Source organism: Plasmodium brasilianum, chromosome 12 (assembly GCF_023973825.1).
Source record: "Plasmodium brasilianum strain Bolivian I chromosome 12, whole genome shotgun sequence".
NCBI classification, from domain to species: domain Eukaryota; phylum Apicomplexa; class Aconoidasida; order Haemosporida; family Plasmodiidae; genus Plasmodium; species Plasmodium brasilianum.
Window position 1 is genome coordinate 2,914,614 of NC_090125.1, and position 24,392 is coordinate 2,939,005.

Below are 24,392 nucleotides of genomic sequence, written 5' to 3' on the forward strand. Positions count from 1 at the left end.
AGAAATGAGTTTTTCATTTTAGGTAGAATGGGATTGCTCCTTATTTACTCTTTTCTTTATCATAGAAAATAAATAGAATAATGTACAAAATTCCAAAAAATAGGTGAAAAACGTTGACACGAAAAACGCGATAAAATGATCTACAGTTAAAATTAAATATATATGCTATTTTTTGTTATATATATAGGACGAACAATCATATATACCCACATATACATATACATATATATATATACATACAGATACACATATATATATATATACATACAAAATTTATCTATTGCGTGAGCTTGTCCATTTTCTTGAAATACCGTACCCTAGGAATTAAAAAATTAAAGATGAAATTGAACTGAAAGTGAACTGAAATTGAACTGAAATTGAACTGAAATTGAAGTAAAACTGAAGTAACATTGAAGTGAAATTATATTCAAAATAAAACCAAACTGAAATAAAACTGAAATAAAACTGAAATCGAATTGAAACTAAATTGAAGTCAAATTTAAATCAAAACAGTATATTGTAATCAAATCAAAAAAAAAAAATAAATAAATAATAATGATAAAATAATAAAAAAAAAAATAATGAAAAACAATAATGAAAAAAAATAATGAAAAAAATTAATGAAAAAAATTAATGAAAAAAATTAATGAAAAAGAATAGTAAAAAAAAAAGAGTAATTGCAAAAATGAATAATATAAAAAAATGGGTTAATAAAAAAAAAAAAAAAAAAAAAAAAAAAGAAAAAGTAAAAAAAAAAAAAAAAGAGCCTAATAAAAAAATATGGAAAATGGAGAATGAATTTTCACGTGACAAAAATCCTATAAAATCTTTCAACCGAAAAAGGGATTGCACACCTATTATTGAAGAGGAAAAGAATAATAGAAATAAAAATACAAACATGCATGACAAGTCAAATAAAAATATTTCATGTGTTAATTTTAAGTATGATCTTGTACAATTGCAAAGTAAAACAAAGGCATGTACAAAAGATGGAAGTGAAATGCAGCCTGACTACTCTTTCAAGATAACAACATTAAAAAGTAAGAAGGAAAAGAAGCACATAAATCATGATATTAAAAATGATGAAATGACCAATTGTGAAATGTATTATAATAAAAATAATGTACCAAATAGTAACAGTAAAATTCATCCTAGTAGAATATATAAAAATAAGAATTGTCATTACGATATAAATAAAAAAAAAGAAAAGAATAATAGTAGTAATTGTAATGACAAAAAAAAAACAGCTATATGTGTTACCAATTCAGATGGTAATAAAAATATGAACAACCATAAGTCTATACATGAAAACATAATAATCAATTTTGAAAGAGAAAAAAAGGATCTGTCCTTTTCAAATAACAAAAGGAATTTTTTGAAAATGCATGAAGAAGACTTTAGAAGTAATAAATATGATGAATACAATGATGATAAACTGATGCAGGCTGATAAAATAAAAGTAGACAATATTGTGGACAGTATAGACAACTTCAATATTAAGCATAAAGTATATAGTCAACATGCGCAACACAGGGGGGGAGAAGTAAAAAAATTAAAAGGAAACACAAATGAAAAAAAAGAGGGAAATAGTCCGAATTCTTATCCTTGTATGCAAAATGAAAGCACAACAGATGATTTATATTTTACACAAGAAAAAGGAGAAGAAAGTGGGAAAAATACGAAAAATGAGAAAAATAAGAAAAATATGAAAAATGAGAAAAATGAGAAAAATGAGAAAAATATGAAAAATATGAAAAATATGAAAAATGAGAAAAATGAGAAAAATATGAAAAATGAGAAAAATGAGAAAAATATGAAAAATGAGAAAAATATGAAAAATGAGAAAAATATGAAAAATGAGAAAAATGAGAAAAATATGAAAAATGAGAAAAATATGAAAAATGAGAAAAATGAGAAAAATGAGAAAAATACAAAACACACGAATATTCGACGAAACAACAATGCGGAAAGTGACAACAACATGCATCCACAATCCCCTATAACATCAGCTAAATGGATGGACGATAATTTTAACAGAACAAATTTTACTAGTTTAAACATGGCCAGTAATGAGAACCCATCTAGGAGTAGTGATAGGGGCGGAAAAAAAAAAGATTTTTCAAAGGAAAATATAAATAATGGCAAATTATATGTACGAGAGTTGGTCGATTCAAGTGGCAATCCTTTTGAATGGAAAAATAGTAGTGACGGTAGAACTGATGGCAGTAATGACAAGAATAACGATTACAGTAATGACAACAATAAATACCACAATAATGACAACTCATTTGATTTATCAGGATGTAGCCTATATAATAAAGGTGTTATTCGGCCGTCTACTTCCCCATCGTGTACATATCAAATAACTGCTTGTTTAAATAGCCATAAAAGGAGAAAGATTGAACCTAATTACGTGATGAATAACGTGGGAAATAAAAGTTTGATTAAATCTGAACATTGTAAAGAGTTCTACAATTTGAGAGAAGAGGCAAAAGAAACACAAGAAACAGAAGAAGCAACAGATGAAAAGGTAGAAGATGAAAACGAAGCAAGAAACAACATCGACATAACTAAATGCAGTAAATGCATCCCAAACGACATAAGCATTAATAATAACATAAACAGCAGTTTTAGTAACAGAAGCAGTAGCAGTTGTAGTGACTACGTAGCTGATGGTTATGCAAGCAACAATACGAATAACACCAATCTTATGGACAATAATAATAAGAGATATAATAATTTTTTGCACTCTTCTCAGGAAAATTATAGAGACGAAAACACAAATATAGGAGATGAAAATTTTATAATAAAAACAAAAAAAGTAATGCACAACGGCCTGAAAGGATGCGAAAGGTTTTATGAAAACTATATACTATATAAAACTTTCCTTTTTTCTTTTAATAGTTCTCAGACATTCTCACGCTCCATATCATCCAATGAGCTTGAAATAAATGAAATGAACTCATTAAAATATAAAATTTTAAAAAATGAAAAATACTCACTATTAAATAATATTCCAACGTATAAAAAGTTTGAAGAAAAATACTTTTCAGAAGATCTTATTTCTGATGACTTTAAGTGGATTGAAGTGGATGGTGTTATTTCTTCCTATGCCTATGATTTTGCCATTTTTGATATGGCGGACAGGAACATGGTATCGCTTGATGTGTTAAATGAGGGGGGATCCAGTGGTAACGCTCCTGTCTATCCATGCGTTAGTTCGGGCGGTAGTTCGTGTAACAGTTCGCATGACAATTCGTTTGGTAGTTCGTGTAACAGGAAACGGAACAATAAAGGAGATGACCTCCTAAGAGTTAAACGCTCCATACATAATACGAAAAATTATGATGATGATCCATACTTAGGTGTGAACACTTTAAGTAACATAGAAAATGAAGTAGCCACAAAATGTGAGGATGTCCCACAGATTAGCCATAGAAAGGGAGAAATAAAATGGGAAAATCATATTTATAATTCTTACAATAAAAAAAAAAAAAGAAAAAAAAAGAAGAAGAAACAGTTAGAGAAAAAGATAGAGAAAAGGATAGAGAAAAGGATAGAGAAAAAGGTAAAGAATAAGGATAAGAATAAGAATAAGAATAAGGAAAACACTAAAATATCGCATTTAGGTAAAGATTTACGTGCAAATGGTCAGGAAAAAATAATGGAGAACGAATTTAACATGAATGATATGAAGAATGCGAAAAGTTGTAGTTCCCATAAGGATAATATAGAAGGAAGGGAGAAGAAGTTCTTAATTATGTACGCTAAAATTATAAACATAAGTTTTATATATTCAGCAGATATATTGAAGCAATTCAATCACCCATCAGTGAATATATTTAATACAAATAGAACACATCATATAAAAAAGAAAAAACAGAAGAATGCATGTAGAGAAGAAGAATATAAGGAAGGTGATGATAAGGAAGGTGATGATAATGAAGGTGAGTCAAATGTGAGTGAACCATTTGAGGAGTGCAAAAAAGAAAAGATAAGTAGCGAATTTTTAGCACATAAAAAAGTAGATGAACATTATAAACTAATTAATAAGGAATCCAAATTAGCAAAAGGGAAAAATAAATTTATAAGTAATAGAATAAAAAAGCATTTAAATAGTATTAATGCAAGGATAATAATAAAAGAATGGTATATAGATTATGGAATATCACCTAATTGCACACCTTATATTTATGTTGTTTCAGAAAATGACAATAGGTATAGACTAGATAAGGTACTAGACAAATATTACCATACCTTTACTAATATAAGACTTAAATTTGAAATTACTACAAGAATTGTGAAAACTTTACAAGTCTACCCTAACATACCTTACGATACTCTAATCGGTTATTTAACATCGTATGAATCAACCAAGGGTAGGCTAAAAAAATTGAAAGCAGCTAAAAACAAAAAGGGGCGAATAACAAGTAACATAGAAATGGCTATAAGGAATGTTAAACTACGAAATGTATCAGTTGATGAGGAAAAACAAATGGAATATCACCTGCATAATATGAACACATTGTTAATGGAAAATGCCTCTGTAAGCACCTTATATGGGAAAGATACTACTTCTCCTAATGAGAACGTGAAGAATGAAAGTAGAGAAAATTTGGATATCGTCAATTATTCAAAGAATAATAAAGTAATGAAAAAGAATTTATGTATGTGGAATTTTAATTTATCTGAAAAAAATGGAACAGGCGTTTACATATTGCCAGATGGAAAGAGAAGTAAAAAATGTACTTGGGGTGCAGCATATGCTGTATATAAATGTAATAAAAATGTTATTATTAAATTATATAATTTTATAAGAAGTGAAATTCTATTATTAGAAGAATGTTTTAATATTAATTATTTACTAAACACCAATTTTATGAAAAGGTTAGAAGGGGAGTTTATTTCTAAGTATGCAACTGACTGTGGATGGAGAAATGGTTACCATGATTACTGTAGGTGCGGCACTGTGTCGTCCACCATTGGGGGAATCCATTACCATTCCCATAGTGAAGAGGTTGATCGAGGTGATCAGGTTGACGATGACATTGACGATAATGATCTGAGTAATGATCGGAGTAAAGATCGGTGTAAAGATCTGAGTAATGATCGGTGTAAAGATCTGAGTAATGATCGGTGTAAAGATCTGAGTAATGATCGGTGTAAAGATCTGAGTAATGATCGGTGTAAAGATCGGAGTAATGATCGAAGTAATGATCGAACTAATGATCGAAGTAATGATCGAAGTAATAATGAATGCATTAAGATGGGGCCCTATTTTCCACCTTCAAATGATCTTCAGAACGGAGGAAAGGACAGAAGCAAGGTCCCCTTGCTACTACTAAATCATGGGGATTACAGAAAGGTAAAATGTAGTACAAAAGAGGGGAATCCTGTAAAGGAGCAAATTTATATTTCGTCTACTATGTCCAATGGGAGTACGCATAGTATGTTATCTGCGAATTGGCAGATGGAACAGAACAATTGTGTACTAAATCGGCGTGCAGCAGAATTGGAAGAAGAGGGGGAGAAGGTGGAATATAGGAAGAAGAAGGAACAGAACAACGATGACAATGTAGAGGTGAACGGAGACTGCACTATAGTGTGCAGAAAAAACTGCAGTATGAAATGCAGTAACCATTGCAGTAAAAACCGCATAGATTGTAGTGACTGGCTCTCCACATTGCGTACAGATAACGAGGAAGATGTGAAAAAGAATGATAGCGAAAAAAGGGGGGAAGTGCTAAACCTTAACAGAAACGTATACGAGCAAAATCTTCCCCTAAATCTAATTGTTCCCGTAAAATATGAAACGCTACTAAACATATGGACATTTTTTGAAACGTTTAAAGAAATACTAGATATAAAAATAACAATGAATAATCTAGAAAAAATATTTCTATTTAAAAGAAATAAATTTAATAAAAACATTATCTCCTACTCAATTAATAAAAGCTATTTACTTAAGGAATACCTCCGAAAACACAATAAATTAACAGAGTTCATTGAGAAGAACATCTATGGTGAAAAAGTGGAAGACGACCTAATATTAGATATAAAATATAAAGATAATATTTTAAAGAGTTTGCTAATGTTGTTACACTACGCACTATTAATAGATAATATCATAGAACATAATTCTAATAAAAGACAAAAAAAAAAGAAAAATATAATTTTTGCAAATAATTATTACACATACCAAATTTTTGACGAATTTGAAATTCCTTTGATGAGAAACATTTCTAGTTTCTCCTTCAAAAAGAAGTTCAAAGGGATAATCAGTAAAAAAGGTAGTAGCCAAAGTTGTAGTAGCCAGGATAGTCTAGACATAAACAGGTCAGTTCATCAGCAAAATGTTGTGAGTGACCAAATGTGTAATAAAGGTGTTACACAGAAAGTAGCTCTATCAGATGATGTAAAAATAGGTTACAATGTATGTAGTAAACCTATCAAGAAAATCCAAAATGAAAAGGTAGCACATGCGACTGGATTGGATACTACACAGAAAGATGCTACATCTAATAAACGAAATGATGAACAAAATGATAAGCAAAATAATCAAAGAAGTTTCGAAATGGCGAAATACAGCATTTGTCAAAACTATGTTTCCTCAAGGAATATTTCGAACAGTCCTGATGTTTTTTCCTCCAACATGGAATCGTCCTCTGACGATAATAAAAGGGGATCATGTTCTGATGGGATAAACGGAACGGCTATGGGGGATGAAACGGAGGATATATCGACTGGTGAGAAACAGGATGAAGAAAAAAGTAACATCAAAACATACAGTAATAAATATGGGGGTAGTAAGTCCACAGGGATTATGCTTAATCGAAACAGTGCCTCTAATAACAGTAAATGGAACAAAACAGGATTCATAGCGCATGGAAAGAAGGTTGATTATGATTATGATTTTAATTCAAGGGATATGGAGATTCATAACACGAAATTAGAAAGGTATAAAAGAAAGAAAAATGAAAAAGGGGATGACATATATGAAAATTGTTATAAATTTTGTGAATTGCAAAATATAAAGAACGGGAAATACGATGAGGGAGATAAATCTGAAGAAAATGAAACAATCGAAATGCACAATGAAGGAGTGAAAGGAAGTATACATGGAATTATGATGCCTACCCAGGTAGTTGTAAAGGAGAATATTAAAATGACACAATTAAAAGGTAAGGAAACAACAGAAAAGAGAACATCAAAAAAGGGGAAAGTAGGAAGGGGAAAAACCGAAAAAGACCTAGCTAGGGTTATAAAACTTGAAGATCAGGACAATTCCTTTGAAGATACATCCCAGTTTTTCGAGTTAACAGAGTTTGAAGAAGATATTAATAATAATTCTTATACTTCTGTTTTGTCCAACCTCTTTTTGAAAAGAAAAAAAGAAAAAATGATTTTTGAAGAATATGATGATATAAGAGTACTAGACAACATAACATGGACCATATTATTAAAAAAATATTTTTTTATTATTTTATATACGATGAAACATTCATTTATTTTTGATAAGAATGAATGCAACAGGAACAATTTAAGTAAGAACTTTGAGAGTACAAGAATAAATAGGGAAAAAATCAGTGCTGTGTCGTCAAAGGAGAGTTGCATTAGAGTAGTCAAGAATAACCTTTCAAAAGATAAAGATTGTGAGAGGGCTGAAAGTAGGGGAATGGACAATAAGACTGAATGCAATGGATTTGGTGGTAACTTATTTGAGAGTAGTTACACAAATAGAATAATTGATGCAAATATAATAGATTCTAGCGGAGGAATTTCAAAAAAGGAAGAAGGATTAGAAAACATTAATTTGAAAAAATACAAATTGGGTTGGATTCTGAACTTTAAGAAATTTGACGTGTCCAGAAGTGAAATTATAGACATGGTTAATATTTTCAATTTTTTGCGCAATAAGAATAATACCTATGAAATGTTAAAAGAAAAGGATAAGATGAAAATGATCATGTTCTTTATAAAGATAATATATAGTAGTAACATATCGAGAGAATTCATAAGTGACAAGATGAAGTACCTAAATAATATAAAACGTTACATTGCCAATACGCATAATTATCAAAATATCAGGAGAAAAAATGGGGCAAAATGTGCAGCTAAATATGCAGCTAAATATGCAGCTAAATATGCAGCGAAAAAAGGAGACAAAAATGGAGTCAAAAATGGAGTCAAATATGGAGACAAAAAGGAAGTCAAATGCGACTCCAAGTGTGGTGCCAAAAATGATTCCACATCGACGAAGGTAACACAAGAGAAGGAAGTCCTCTGTACTAAATACAGTAAGAAAGAAATTGAACAAATAGTAAATATAGAGGGGGGAGAAAATCGCCTTTACAGAGTTAATGAAAAGATGAAGGTGCAAGCGAGTTATATTGGAGAGGATAGACATGCTAATAAATATTTTTATTTTGGTAGTTCTTTTGGGTATATAGATAGAATATATATCCAATATATGACTAAAGGAAGCACACGTAAAAATACGTATTTGAATAAAAGTAGTTCAAATGAAACTAAATATGCTGATGAGAAAGAAACGTTCTCACAGTTAAAGAATGATGTAAAGATAAAAGGAGAAAGTGCTAATTATAAAAAAGGATCAAAAGATTATATACAATTAGGTTATATACAAGGAATATATAATATTAATACCTTCCTTGAATGTTTTTCACCTTATAATATTAGGGAAATAAATTTAAAAAAAAAAATTCTTGAAATTATGGAGATAATATTAAGAGGATGCTCAGAAAGTGGAGATCATTTGGCGTTTGAGGCGTTGAATGAAGAATACACCAAAAAAAAGAAAAGAAGTCAATGTGTAAATATGAACAGTGAAGGTACACACAGTGGAAGGGTAACTCTTCCCAATGAGAAGTGCACAATTGACCAATTCTCATTTAACAAAGTAGAAAGAGAAAAGCAGAGGAAAGGAGAACATATAATACGCGAACTGGAAAATGGCCCAGAGCTAGCAAACAACAATAGTTTTAACAAATTGAGTAGATATATGAAGAATCATACAAATGATGAGCTAAAAGATAAAAATGAAAATGCTCTCATAAACATGAGAGAGGACTACTTATTTACGCAGCTACAGAATGATGAGAAACATGAACAGGTAAGGTGGTACTTTACCGAAACAGAGAAACTTTTTGAGCAGTTTTTCTTCATAGGTGAAAAGTTAATCTACTTTATGAAAGAAATAAATAATATATTGAGTTACCATTTTGAATCAGTAATTAATCAAAAAATTTATGATTTTATTTTTTTTTGTTTGGACAATTTTGTTCATAAAGACATAACAGAAAACATTAAAAAAAGTATATTTTTAAAATATCTGGATATTATTTATATAATAGAAAAATGTTTTTCGTCCTATTCTTTTTATTTCCTTCAAAAGATATGGAAATTATCTCTTAGTTATCAGTGGACTAAGGAACTTGATGTTATAAAACATGAAATAGTTCATAATTTTTCATCTTTAAACTCATTAGATGTATTACCAATTTTAAGTATTTATTTTAATTTTTTTCGTATTTATGGTATTAAGGAAGAAACTATTACTATGTTGTGCAAGTACAATGTAGTATATCGAATTTTTCAAAAAAGAAATAGTTATGATAGCAACGTGAAGAAAGATTTATTTATACTTCAGAAATTCCTTGTTCAGCATAAGGGGGATAAACAAAAGGATACCAGTAAGTATATCCAGCAATTGCTTAACATACAGAAGAAAAGTAGCTACACAGATAAATGTCTTAAGGAAGAAATGAACGAACTGAGAAATAAAATATACGACTGCTTACCTTTTAAAGTCAAGGAAAAATATTTCTATTTCAAGGAAGGGCACTTCGAACATATGAAGAAATTTTCGGACTACAGCTTTTTTTTTAATGAAAAAAACGATTTAACCGATATCCTTGGCAACATTGAGCAGGTAGAAGTGGAGGATATAAAAATATTTATACTTTCCAGTGATAAGAAGCGAAGAGAAGAAAAAAACAAACAAACACACAAAAACGTGCCAAGAGAAAAAGGTGCAACCATATTTCAGGAGGGACCTAATTATGAACAAGCGCTTGATGCAATATCAGAAGAAAAGATAGAAGAAAAAAACTCAAACAAATGTAGTAACAAAAATATGGTGATGTGCAAATTAGAGGAAAACACAAACGAGCAGAAAAAAAGAATAAAAAGTGAAAAGTGTAGAAAGTTAAGTAATCAAATAAGGAATGACGTGAATGACCGGAATGACGGGATTGACCAGAATAACAGAAGTGACATGAATGACCGGAATGACATGAATGACCGGAATGACGTGAATAACCAGAATAACCGGAATGATATGAATTATTGCAAACTGCATAACGATTTGTTCAAAATAAAAAAAAGAATAGAAAAATGCTGTTTACGCTCAGATGATAACAAAGATAAATTACTGCATTTTAATTCTTTTACAAATTGCGCAAAATTATTAGACACCCAAATATGTAACCATTCGTCAAGTCATCAAGGTTTCTCATTTTCAAAGAATGAAAATCTTTTCCTCAACAGTAATATATCGAACGAAATAAGTTCAACGAGTAAAATATGGGAAGCATATCCAATGAATGTCATAAATTCATTAAGTAGCCAATCCATAAATAATAACCTAAACGAGTCATGTATATTTGTATGTCAACTTCATTGCTCTATTATACCCCGACATTATGAAATAGCTGATACGTTATGCGAAAAATTAAATGTATTAAAAAATAAAGCTCTTAGTAGTGCTGTCACAAATCCTCCTTTTTCTGTGTTTAACATATGTTATGATGAAAATATGAAAACCGTTTTGTACATTGTACCTTCCGACAAGTACGCATTATTTTCTGCTTTTTATCTAAGCATATGTTCGTTTATTCTATAGTGATCATTCATCGCATAAAAATGCAGCACGCACATGAATACGTACATGCATACCGTACATACACACACATTAACATATATTTGCATGTGTATGCATTTTATTCCATTTTTGTTAATTAGGGTTTTAAAATCCTTAAGTATTAAATGGGAATCCGGCTTAAAATGTGAAATCCGAAAACCGATGTGCTCGTTTGATTACTCGAGTTACCCAGCTACTATTAATGAGGTAAATGTGAATTGATCAAATATGAAAAAAAAGAAAAACAAAAAAAAAAAAGTTCAAAAATTACTTCTATCTAATATTCATCATAAAGAACACACCAACATGCGCAGTTTTGTTGAGCATGAATATGCATATAAACACGTAAATTCTTATATACATTTAAAAATATTTGTAATGCAAACACTGAAACTTGTGCCCAATCACAGATAAGTTATATATTTTACCTTGCCTGTGCAGGTCAACGACAATCCCGTACGTTTGTGGAAAAGTGTAACCATAAAAATAGACAAAACAGGCCATAAAAATCAATCAGTTAAGAAAGATGTAAATATTTGGGAACTATATATGAAAAATGATTTATAATTGTTCATATAATAAAATATTTGTGCTATTTTTTTTTTTTTTTTTAATTTATAAATACAATTGTCCAATCTTTTTTATTAGTCTCCTTCATTCAAGATAACCTTTTTTTTTTCATTATTGTACTTTGATTTATTGCAAAAAATTGTTTTTTTTTTTTTACATTCATAAAAAGAACTTAAATGTATAAACATGCATATATATATATATATATATATATATATATACATAGATATAAATTTTCGTGACATAAAATACGTGAGGATGAAAAACATACCCAAACCCTAGTATGTTTGCAAATAATGTAGCTCTACTTACGTAAATATAGTAGCGCTAAGTAGAACAACAGTGGGTACATAATTACATATACAAGTACGTATATGTATATGCATGTATGTATTATATTTATATGTATGTGCGTACATAAGTAAACTAATATGCACATTTTACACTGTTCTGTTATAAATGACCATCTATTTTTTTATGTGTAGCAATTCATTTCATCCTAATAATAGAAAGTTTTGTCATTTATAGATTACCCAATTCAACAATATTGTTAGTACAAAAAAACAAAACAAACAAACAAAACAAACAAACAAAACAAACAAAATTGATTTTAAAAATTTTAGATATTTATTGTGTGCCTTCTTTATTTTATTTTTTTTTAATCATAAACAGAAAAAAAAAATATATATGAAATAAATAAGATAAAAATAAAATAAAAAAAAAAATAAATAAATAAAACAAAATAAAATGATAGATAATGCATAAATAAAACACAGCATTTTTAAAATGCATCATCTAGCTGCTTTATTTTTTCTTTTCTTTTATTTGAAGAGTTTATTATACCTTTCCAAAAATGAATGCATAAAAGGTATATAAATAATTTTTTGAAGAATACGGATAGTAACATTACATTTTTCCGCTTTGGTAAAAAGGAATTTTTAAATAGTAAATTACAATATTCTCAAAGTTGGGGGGGCTACTATTAAAAGTGCATAAATACGTGTATGTATTTAAGTATATATGTGTATATATATATGTACATAAAAGAATAGATACATGTCAGTTTCAATAAATTTGCACGAGGGCTTCTGTAGGGCTTCTAACTATTTGAAATACACTTTTTTTTGAATAAAATGTTTTAGGTAGAAGTATGTATAACACGTCCAGTTATTTTAAATCGTTCCCCATTGTGTTATTCATCATTTCCCTAATACTACTTCGTCAAAATTGTGTTTGCACACATGATTACTCTGAAAACTCAAATAAAAAAATAGACCACTTTGTTGAAGCGTATGACTTACTAGATAAAGGTGAATACGAAAAATCTTTCTCCAATTTAAAAAGCTGTGTTCACTATGATATAAGGTATGTGAACAAGAGTAGATGCAGTTTGCTGTGCGTATGTACGCATGTATGAGGGGTGTTAAACATATTTGTGAGTGGTTATACATGTGTTCTTGTAGTTATGCATGTATCTTTGTAGTTATACAAGTATGTAGTTATATATGTGTGCTTGTAGTTATGCATGTATCTTTGTAGTTATACAAGTATGTAGTTATATATGTGTGCTAATAGTTATACGTGTATGTGTTTAGTAATACATACACGTGGCTTATTACACATATATATCTATCCGCGTCCGTATGAACAGTAGTATAAAGGTGCAACTATTTCCGTATTTACAGATGTTTGACACTGAGTGGGGTATTCTATTATTTAGGGCTGAATCCTGTAAAAAGGGACGTATGTAATGCTCTCTATATATGGAAAGTGTGTTCAGATTACGGCAGTTCAGATGCTCAATTTTACTTGGCTGTTATGTATTCAAACTATTTTTCTTTACCTAATTTGTATTCATATTATGTTGAAGAAGATGAAATAGAACAGAATATAATATTATTTAGAATGTATTTACTTTTAAGAGCTAAGTATTTAGAAAGGGGTATAGCAGTTGGTCTACATCAAAAAAGTGGAAAGTACGAAGAGCAGGTAGAAGGGGAAGTGGAAAAGGGAGAGGGGAAAAATGGGGGTAAGAAAGGGGGTAAAAAAGAAGGAAAACATACACAGGGAGTAGAAGCAGAAGCAGAAGTAGAAGTAGAAGTAGAAGCAGAAGGAGAAGCAGAAGGAGAAGAGGAAGTAGAAGCGGAAGTAGAAGCGGAAGTAGAAGAAGAAGACGCTCGAAATTTCCGAAATGTTCCAATGATCAGCTTTACCCAAAATAACGAGTTAGTTTTGAAAATAAAAAACATAAGGTACAATACTGATGAGCTAAAAGTATATTTTAAGAATTTGGACAACTTTCCAAAGAAAGATTTTTATGTTAAAAAAGGAAGAAAAATAAATTACAGTCGCAATCATAATTTAAGTTTATTATATTATTATAGTAGTAGTATAGCAAATCACCCAGGCAGCATTTTAGCATTAGGAGTAAGATATATGAACGGTTATGGGGTAGAAAAAGACTGTGACACTGCTGCTAGATATTACTTAAGATTAATAAAGGAGATATTTAATTCTGGTGAAAAAACTGAATTTGAAATTGTTGATTTAATGAGATTAAATGTGCCATATTATGATAGATATAATATAAATAATAAAAGAATAAAAAATATTGAAATTTTTCTAGAGTCATCCTTACATGATAACCATCGAATAATAACAATGATAGCACGTAGGTATTTAATGGGAATAGATGGAGTAGAAAAAAATTATAAAAAAGCTCATGATTATTTAATAAAAGCAGCTAAATACAACAATTCGGAAGCAATATCTTTATTAGGGTATATATATATGCTTGGCTTAGGAGTTAAAATAAATTATAATAAAGCAGCTGAATATTTTATAAGAGGAAACAAATTAAATGATTCTTTAAGTTTTAATGGATTGGGTTATATGCATTTTTTTGGTTTAGGTAATTTTAAAAAAAACCCTAATTTGGCATTTTACTATTTTGAATTATCAGCTAAGAATAATTTATCGTCTGCTCAATTTAATTTAGCATGTTTGTATTTAAGTGGAGTTGGTGCTGCTCAATCTTTTCAAAATGCTTTCTATTGGTTTTATAAATCATTAAATAATGGAAATTTGTTAGCAGCATATGTGATTGGATATATGCATTACAATGGAATTATTACTGCAAGGAATTGTAAATTAGCCTTATCTCTTTTAGCGAAAGTTGCAGAAAACCATGTTTTTATTTTAAATACAACCAATAGAATTATTAGATATACAGAAAAAGGAAGAATCAAAGAAGCTCTATTTTTAATGGCATTACTAGCTGAAACTGGAAGTGTGCAATCACAAATAAATTTATCTTACAAAATTAACAATCATGACTTTGCATTTTTTTTACCAACAAATGATAAATGTAAAAAAGTTTATGCTAGCAGATACCTAGCCATGGCATCTGAGAACAACGATTTTAAGTCTTTGTACACTTTAGGGGACTATGCTTATAAGGGCTATGGGTTGTACATTCGTATATTTCCTAAGAATAACCTACCCATTAATTCGTTATATGATATAAATCATAGTGAATATTTGTATACCCATGCAGGAATTGGCCAAAGAAGCGGTTTAAAAAATGGTGTAAAAAATGGCGAAAAAAGTGGAACAAAAAGTGGAACAAAAAGTGGAACACAAAGCAATGCAAAAAACATTGCCAGAATAAGCGCCCGAACCAGTGACGGTTTCTCAGGTGTGGTAAAGACGAACAAGATAATTTCTACAGATTTCGTGGACGAGGCTGGTATAATTTTCAACGACAAATGGAAATTTCATTTTGGATTTAAATTTTCTTTTAATGAGGTAGACTACCAACTAGCTTATCACCATTATAAAAGTATAATATCTTATTATCCGAATAATTTTTATGTTATTCAGGCCTTGTCAAGAGCTTGCTATAACTTAGGGTTCATGCATTATTATGGTATAGGTGTTTCAAAAAATATAGAAAAAGCATTAATTTATTTCAATTCATCTATTAAAATTTACCCAACGAATAAAGTTCCATCTGTTTTATTTGTCTTATATATAAAATTGAACAAACATTTATATAATTTTAAAAAAAAAATTAAAGATTTTAAAAAGATTTTATTTTTTTAATTAAGCATTTTTTTTTTTTTCCTTCATACATGAACATTATATGTATATATATTTATTTATTTCCCCATTTCCAGATATGACATATAAATTATATGGAAAAATTACTAGAGCATATGTATATTAAATAAAAATGTGCAATTAAAAGAAAAAATTTTCTCACTCTTTTCTCGTTAACTGCTTTGTACATGTGAATAATACATGTGCACATATATGAGCAAACTCACACATCCATGTTCACATGTACGTATATATATATATCAAATGGGGAATCCCTTAATAAACAAATTCTTAAAGTGGTATATACACAATTTGTTTTGTAAAAATTAAAAAAAAAATTAAGCTCCACTGGATAAATATATATATATTATTACTACATGTTTTGGGATACTTTTTTTAAGTATATTGTTAAATTATTATTAACATAAAATTTATTACATTATTCATTTTCCATTTATGTTTAATTTAATCTGTGAACTTTTTACATTTAAACACGCGACAATATCTACGTTGGAGTTACAAGTTATCTGTGATATGTACCACTTGAGAAAAAGTAGTTCACGTTATGTTTTGCCGTGTGTAATAAAATTTCTTATAATTTTTATAATTATTTTTAAAAATAAGTATTTATAGAAAATATTTACATTATTATATATTTATGATTGTATGTGTATATATAATAGTATTTGCATTTACATATGAATATATATTTATGTATTATCATTGTGAGTATGTGCACAATACAACTTGTTGCAAACACTTCTGTCTTGCAACGTAAAAATATGAAGATGCACAAGTTACTATTTTACGTACATGATACTATTAATTTAAATTCCAAAAAATTTTTAAAAAATCCATTCCTTCTCCCTTAATTAGGCATTTGCTATTTTAGTTATTTTTATTACCCTATTTGGACTTTTTTTTTTTTTTTTTGTTTCACTAATTTTTCATATATATATATATATATACATTTTTTTTTTTTTTTTTTTTTGTTTTTTGTTCTTAGTAGTATTTATAAATATTAACAAGACAAATATGTAATTCTATTTTCCAAAAATTTTATCTCGAAAAAAAGAAAAATAACAATATTGTGTTCAATATACATAATTGCTATAGTGGTTCAGTACAAAAAAAAAAAAAAAAAAAAAAAATAGTAAAATAAAATAATATAATAAAATAAAATAGTAAAACAAAATAAAAAAAATAATTGAAAGACCAAGTTAATTTTTATTTTCCATAAGCAAATCACATTTTGTAAAGATATAAAATAATCTTTTTTTTTTTTTTTTTTTTTTTACTAATGCTTTTTGTGAAAATAAAATTTATCTTATTCATAATGAAAGAATGTTAAATGTTGAAAATGTGACATTATGTACTTGTTTTATATATATTATTCCATTTTATTTTTATCCTTTTTTTTTTTTAATCTGATCTTTAATTAATTTTATAGTAAGTGTACATGCAAATATATGTATACATATAAATGTATATTTTAATATGTGTATATATATAAATATGTATGTAAATATATGTATATGTAATTATACGTATATGTAAATATATGTATATGTAAATATATGTATATGTAATTATACGTATATGTAAATATATGTATATGTAAATATATGTATATGTAAATATATGTATATGTAATTATACGTATATGTAATTATACGTATATGTAAATGTATTTATGTACATTCATATACATGTGCCTATAAAATGGTATAATTTCAAATATTTAGGAAGTCACAAAATAGAGAAATTCTTTAATAAAATCTGCTTTAAGTTTATAAAAATAATTCGAGTGAAGAAATCGAATGCACAGCTTTATTTGTTCAAATATATATATTTATATATTTATATATGTATATACATCTATACACATATGATACGTATATACTTTCTTTATTTAATGATTTACCTTCTGTTGGATTTAATTATTTTTTATTGTTTAAAATAGTTTTAGATAACGCTTCCTTTGAGAGTGTCTAGAAGAAAAATTAAATTTGTTTTAATGATAAAATTTTATACACCCCTCTTATGTATATATATACATGTGAGTATACACATGCTCAAATTTTTACATATGTTAACTATTCATACGGTATATGTACGTACTTGTGCTTATATACATATTCAAATTTTTATGTACACCGATTGTTCATACCATATATACATAAATATATATATATACATGCTTATACCTCTATAAATTCGTGCTTATATGTATGTTCAAATTCGTATATACAATGACTGTAAATGAGGTTTATGCGTATATATATTTATGACTTGATTGATAGAAGTTTGTACATAAAAAGTATAATAGAATGAACATATGTATATACATTATCTTTAATTACATATACACACAGTTTTATAATTATGGATACATTTATACTGTACCATTATCATAAAAATAAAAAAAAAATGAAACATTGTAGTTGTATAGTTTATAGTATGTACATACTTGAATAATATAATTTTTTTTTTTTATAGTTATACATGTAATAAAATATATTAAATTATATATGTATACATTATATATATATATATCTATACATTATATATATATATGTATACATTATATATATATATATGTATACATTATATATATATATATATATATATATAATATAATTATATATTATGTAGTAATTTAACAATTATAGCTTTTGGTAACCCAAAACAAGAAAGACATTGCTAAAAAAACCCCAAAAAATATAAAATAAAATTAAAAATATAACAAAAAAATAAAGAAAACGTATATGTTAAAATATATATATTTATACATAAATGGAATAAAAAAAATAAATAAATATAAATATAAATATAAATATAACAGTAACAGAAATAACAGTAACAGTAACAGTAACAGTAACAATAAAACAGGAACAATAACAGTAACAGTAACAAATAACAGTGACAATGGCAACAGTAATAGCAATGGCAAGTACAGTAGTAACAATGACAAAAGTATAACAATACAATGACAAAAGAATAATATTAATAAATAATAAATTAAGATTTTTGCAAAAAAAAAAAATAAAAAAAAATAATATACTGTTATGCAGAAGTAAAAATTAAATTAAATAAAATTATCAACAATAACAGAATAAAAAAAATAACATTAAGAAAAATATTAGCAAATACAACAAAATATTGAAAATATAGCAAAATATTGAAAATATAGCAAAATATTGAAAATATAGCAAATATTGCAAATATTGCAAATTTAGCAAATTTAGCAAATATTGCAAATTTAGCAAAATATTGCAAATTTAGCAAATTTAGCAAATATTGCAAATTTAGCAAAATATTGCAAATTATTACAAAGTCCAAATAAACAAGGAAGAAATACATACCGAAATAAAACAAAAGCAAGGTTATATATAATAGAAATGAAGAAAACCAACGAAAAGGAATTAAAAATACATTTGGTATATAATTATATCGTTCGCGAACCTTTTAACTGCTTGTTCAAGAAAGAATAACGAAGACTTACAGTAATAAAAGTTTTTATAAAGTTAATTAAAATTTTTCTTTTCGTTCTTTCGTTTTTTCTTTCATTCGTTATTCCCTTCTTTCGTTCGTCTGTTCATTCTTTTTTTTTTTTTTTTTTTTTTTGATCTGTTTATATAAAAATATATATTTATATATAATGTGAAAATCAATGGCTACTGTCGAAAAAAAAAATAAAAATATAGATCATAACCATCATGTAATTGAAAGTTTATATAAAAATGAAAAAAAGATCAAAGGCAGTAACAAAATAAAACATGTAAACATGAATGAGGAGAAGAAAGAAGTAGAATTAAACGTTCTTAACAATGTCGAAAATAAAAATGAGAATAATTTAGATTTTTTGGACATGGGAATAACTAAAATTAATGATATGAATATGGGCAGCAATAATTTTCGTAGTAATAGCAATAGCAATGTTGTTATAAAAACGAATACTGAAACGGAAAAGGAGGAAAAAAAAAATAGTTTTATTATTGAAAATAAGAGTAGTTATGAGACAGAGGAAGAGAATTTATTAAATGAGGATGGAAATTTATCAGATGAGGAACTAGAAGTAGAAGAAGAAAACGTAATTGAAAAGGATTTAATACTTCAAAGATATAAACATGGGATTAACATATACATAAATTTTGATAATCATGATGATGATGTAAGAAAAAAAAATTGTAAGATTATTGATTTTTATTTAGAATGTTTAAATAAATATAAAAGTGAATGTAGTTTTGTTTATTATCAGAATTACAACAGTAATAATAATGTAATTATAAATGAAAATATGGACATGGAACATGTGCATAATACAAAGATGTTATGTGAAAACACTGATAATAGTGTGAATAACTTATCAATCTTAAATGATAAAAATATCATAACGAAAAATAAAAGTATTCTAAAAAATACAGTTAATAGTAGCACGAATGGTAGTGGTGGTTGTACTAGTAGTATAACAACTGTTACTTCACCAAATGAAGATTTCAAAAACTTTAATCTTCAGAAAAAGAAGCAAGAATATTTAGACCCTTTGTTAAAATGTATAAACTCCCTATCTGATAGGATAAACCTACAACATTTAGTAGGTGATCCAACAACTTATTTTAAAATTGGTGGAGGGGATATGTTTTATGATATTAATGATCCATTTTTAGATGACGAAGAAATGTATAAAGAATTAAATAAAACAAAAAATGAAATAATTTTGACAAGACAAATAGAAGATGAATATAGTGTATGGAGTGCAGATATGTCTGATGATTATGTAGATATTAACCCAAATTATTTCATTTCGTTTTATAGCTCAAAATGTAAGTATGTGTCTTATAGTGATGAGGAAGAGAAGGAAAGAAAAAGAAAAAAAAAAGGAGAAATGGGGAAAAATAAAGAGGATAACAAGGAGTATAATAAGGGGGATAACAAATTGCTTAATATGGAGCATAATGAAGTAGTTCAACGAGTAGAAGATTGTGAAAAGAAAATACACATTAATGAACAAAATAAAAATAAACATGAAAAAAGCCTACCCCTTAGTGATGAAAAACAACAGAATAATGAAGATATGGAGTTAGATATTATATATTCCTCTTGTTCGTCCAAATCTGATGATAGTGTAATGGAAATAAGTGAATCATATATTGATATAAATAATTTTGAACAAAACCCAAATGATTTTATCATATATTCAAGTGAAGGAGATATAGAATCATCTTCATCTGAAGATGAGAATGATGATAACTCACAAGAATCATCTTCATCTGAGGAGGATATTATATTTAATCCTTATGCATGGAAAAAATTTGAAAAACATATTCCACCCGAGTTTATACACTCTTTTGAAAAATTAGAAAAAGAGCTAGATGCACTACCTGTGGAAGTAAATATATCAGATATACAAATAATAATAAAAACATATATATATAAAATTTTTGTACAAGTTATGGATAAACAAAAAAATGTTTTAAATCATTTTGATAAAAAATTAAATGATTTCATTGAAATAGATGTAAAGCAGTTGAGATGGCTTACAACTATTATGAGCAAGACATCTAACACTCTCAACGATATAGATATATGTAGAATATGGTTTGAGCATATATTTACATATAACACGAAAGTATATATAAATTGTGAAAAGGAATTTATTAGTAAAATAAAACATTCTCAGATTTTTGAGAAAAATAATAAGACGCATTTGAATAATATTTTGAAGGATATTTCTTCTTGGAAATCTTATCAGGACAATAAGGAAAAGACAAACAAAGAGTTTACGGAAAGTGGTACAACCATTCATGTTGGTACATCTATTGATGGAAATGCCAGTACCACTAATGGAGGAAGTAATTGCTTACTCAAAAATGGTCCATTTTGTAAAAACAGTAGTAGTGATGCACATGAACTCGTTCATGCAAATTCTAACAAATCAGCAATTAATAGCACGAATAAGAATAGCAACATTATCTGCGAAGTAAATTTTAAAAAGTTTGATAATGAAAGTGGTTCAAACAATTTAGGAGAATATAATAGAAACAACAGTAGTGAAAAAGAGTTAATTGGAAACATTAGAAAGGATAATGAGGAGAGTAAGGACAACAACATGTTTAGTATGTGTGATAAAGCAGTTAAAGAGGATAAAAATACATATAATAATAATCTTGTAAAAAGAAGTAGTATAATAATACCACGTACAGATTTGAGTGTAGGAAATATTTACAATATAAATTGTTGTATATCGGGTAGTACAAATAATAAGGAAAGTACAGAGGAAAACGATAAAATGAAACTAATAAATATAAAAAGCGAATTAGATAATAATGATAATATGTCCATACATTTATCAAATCATAGCACAATAGAGCATATTGACGGGGATAAAAATGTATGTAGTCATTATAGCTCCGCTAATAATAAGAAGAATAACTTGCATAATAGGAGTTCCCATAATAATGATATCACTAGGAGTGATAATAACACTAATAATGATAGAAGTAATATTGGTATTAGTAATAATGATGGCATTATCAGTGGTATTAATAATGCTTTATTAAAAAATGAGCATATCATAAACAACAGACCAGATAATAACACAGGCAGTTTGTGTGCGGATGGTAGGAAATGCAGTGTGGAGAATACGGACGGAAAGGTGAACCAACAGACGTTGAAACATATGGATGATGGTGGAAATGGTATCTATAATAGTAATAGTAGTAACAGTAATAGTAATATTAATGGCGTTGGCAGCGGTAAAACCCCGAAGGGGTGTAAATCAACGGATGTGGAAAAAAACAAGGGAACGTGCAAAAATAATGAAAGTACGGATCTGGAAATGGAAACAAATAAAATAAACAAAATGACTAGTATAAATGGTACTCAGAAGGAAGACTATAAATCACTGGAAAAGTTTTTCAAAAGATTTTCAGATATATCGCATGATTTGTTGAACTATATTAAAATATTTATTAAGAAAAAATGCATATTAAAAGATATGATATTAGCAGGTTTTGAAGCACTTGTTGAAAAACAAAATAAACATTTTGTCAAATTACCCTATATGACTTTGTCAGAAATTTTAACAAACTTATTTAATTTTAGATATAAAACAAATATTATTATTAATGCTGATTATATTGAAGCCCTTGTTGAGTTCTATCAAGATAAATATAAAGTTGATTTATTATATGATAAAGGAAGGAATAAAAAAGTGTTTCTATTCGATACAAATGAGATGCAAAAATTGAATAATGCCTATTATCGAAATAAGAATTTGTTCAAAGAAAATAAGATGATATCAAATGATAATGATAATACTTGTAAGGAGGATAATAAAAATAAAGGAAATAATAAAACAGAGTTAGATGAAAAAAGTTTGGTAAAAAAAGGGAGTACTTGTAGTAATACCTACAGTGAGATGCAACCAAGTAAAGACTTTTGTAATAAATCAAATAATAAGAAACAGTCAACACCAAAGAATGAATATAATAGTGGAAACAATAACAAACAGTTAAATAAAAAGAAAGGAAATGAATCTTTTAAAAATAGTAATGTTAAGGAAGTGAGTCCCACAACCAAAAAGAAAAATAATAAAATATTGTCAAATGAAATAACGAAAAAAAGTGCAGACAAAAAGAAAAATAGCAAAACTGAGAAAAAATTATGTGCTACTCATATAATTATATGCTCGGACAATGAGGACAGCGATGATATGAGCGTAACACCAAATAGGAAGATCTCAGCTCCCGAGAAAATAAATCCAAAAAATAAAACAGAATGTAGAAATATTAGTATGTTTATAGAAAACATAACTAGAAATAAGTATAACACTACTACTGCTACTATTACTACTGCTAATAATAATAATAATAATAATAATAATAATAATAACAATAATAATAATAATTATAATAATAATAATTATAATTATAAGTATAATTATAATTACAATGTTGCATCTAATCGTAACAGCAGTATCAGCGCTGCTGCTAGTGTCGTTAGAAGCAATAGCTTTAATATGGACAACAACTTTAAGCGAAATTACAACATTAACTATGTTAGTAATAATTATAAGACTATTGTTCATGGTAATAACCATAATTATACAAACATTAATAGTAACATGCGCAGTAACATAATTGATAATATTCATAACAACATGAAGAGAAATAACAATATTAATACCATTCGAAATATTTTTAGTAATAGTTCAGCAATAAATAGTAATCTTATTAACAAGAGTAATAGCCATTACGATAGTCAGAAAAATAAATGCCCTGAGGAAAATCTCTTAATTATTGCTGATGATAAGAAAAGTTTTAATTCTAACCACATGTTAAATGAAAAAATGAAATTATTTAAAAAGAGAAAATTAAAAAATGATTATCAGTGTAGTAAAAAAAATCAGCATACAAATATACTAAAAATTAGTAAAATTAATGATAAAATGAAAGGGAAAATTACACACTTGAATGAAAAATGTGCAGTATATAAATGCATAAATGTCGACTCGTCTGATGAAAACAAGTCTTAGTTATTGTGATATGAGCAGATAATTATAAAAAAGAAAAAAAGTAGAAGAAGAATTATTACTATATTGAATATATCCGTAAAGAGGGTACATCACTGTAATGTAAATAGTGAGAATTGTGTAATGTATTCTTTAGCGAAAAAGAAAATACGTGTTTTACCATACTGCCTTGGGACGAATAGACTTTTTTTAAAACGTTAAGGAATGGAATACGTATCCGTGCACGTACATTATATACGTAAA

At 27.4% G+C, this 24,392-nt stretch overlaps 2 protein-coding genes across 2 annotated transcripts; both read left to right on the forward strand.

Moving 5' to 3' along the window:
* Window positions 1-787: 787 nt before the first annotated feature.
* Window positions 788-15,616, forward strand: MKS88_004597 (ubiquitin-protein ligase; the record flags this gene model as incomplete). Its single annotated transcript, XM_067217786.1, has 6 exons — window positions 788-10,872; window positions 11,044-11,149; window positions 11,384-11,470; window positions 12,344-12,380; window positions 12,655-12,877; window positions 13,198-15,616. 6 exons carry the CDS (start codon window positions 788-790, stop codon window positions 15,614-15,616), a joined length of 12,957 nt encoding a protein of 4,318 aa, XP_067072180.1.
* Window positions 15,617-19,286: 3,670 nt separating this feature from the next.
* MKS88_004598 (uncharacterized protein) lies at window positions 19,287-24,152 on the forward strand (the record flags this gene model as incomplete). The annotated part of the gene is made up of 1 exon (XM_067217787.1): window positions 19,287-24,152. The coding sequence occupies one exon, from the start codon at window positions 19,287-19,289 to the stop codon at window positions 24,150-24,152; it is 4,866 nt and encodes a 1,621-aa protein (XP_067072181.1).
* Window positions 24,153-24,392: the final 240 nt, after the last annotated feature.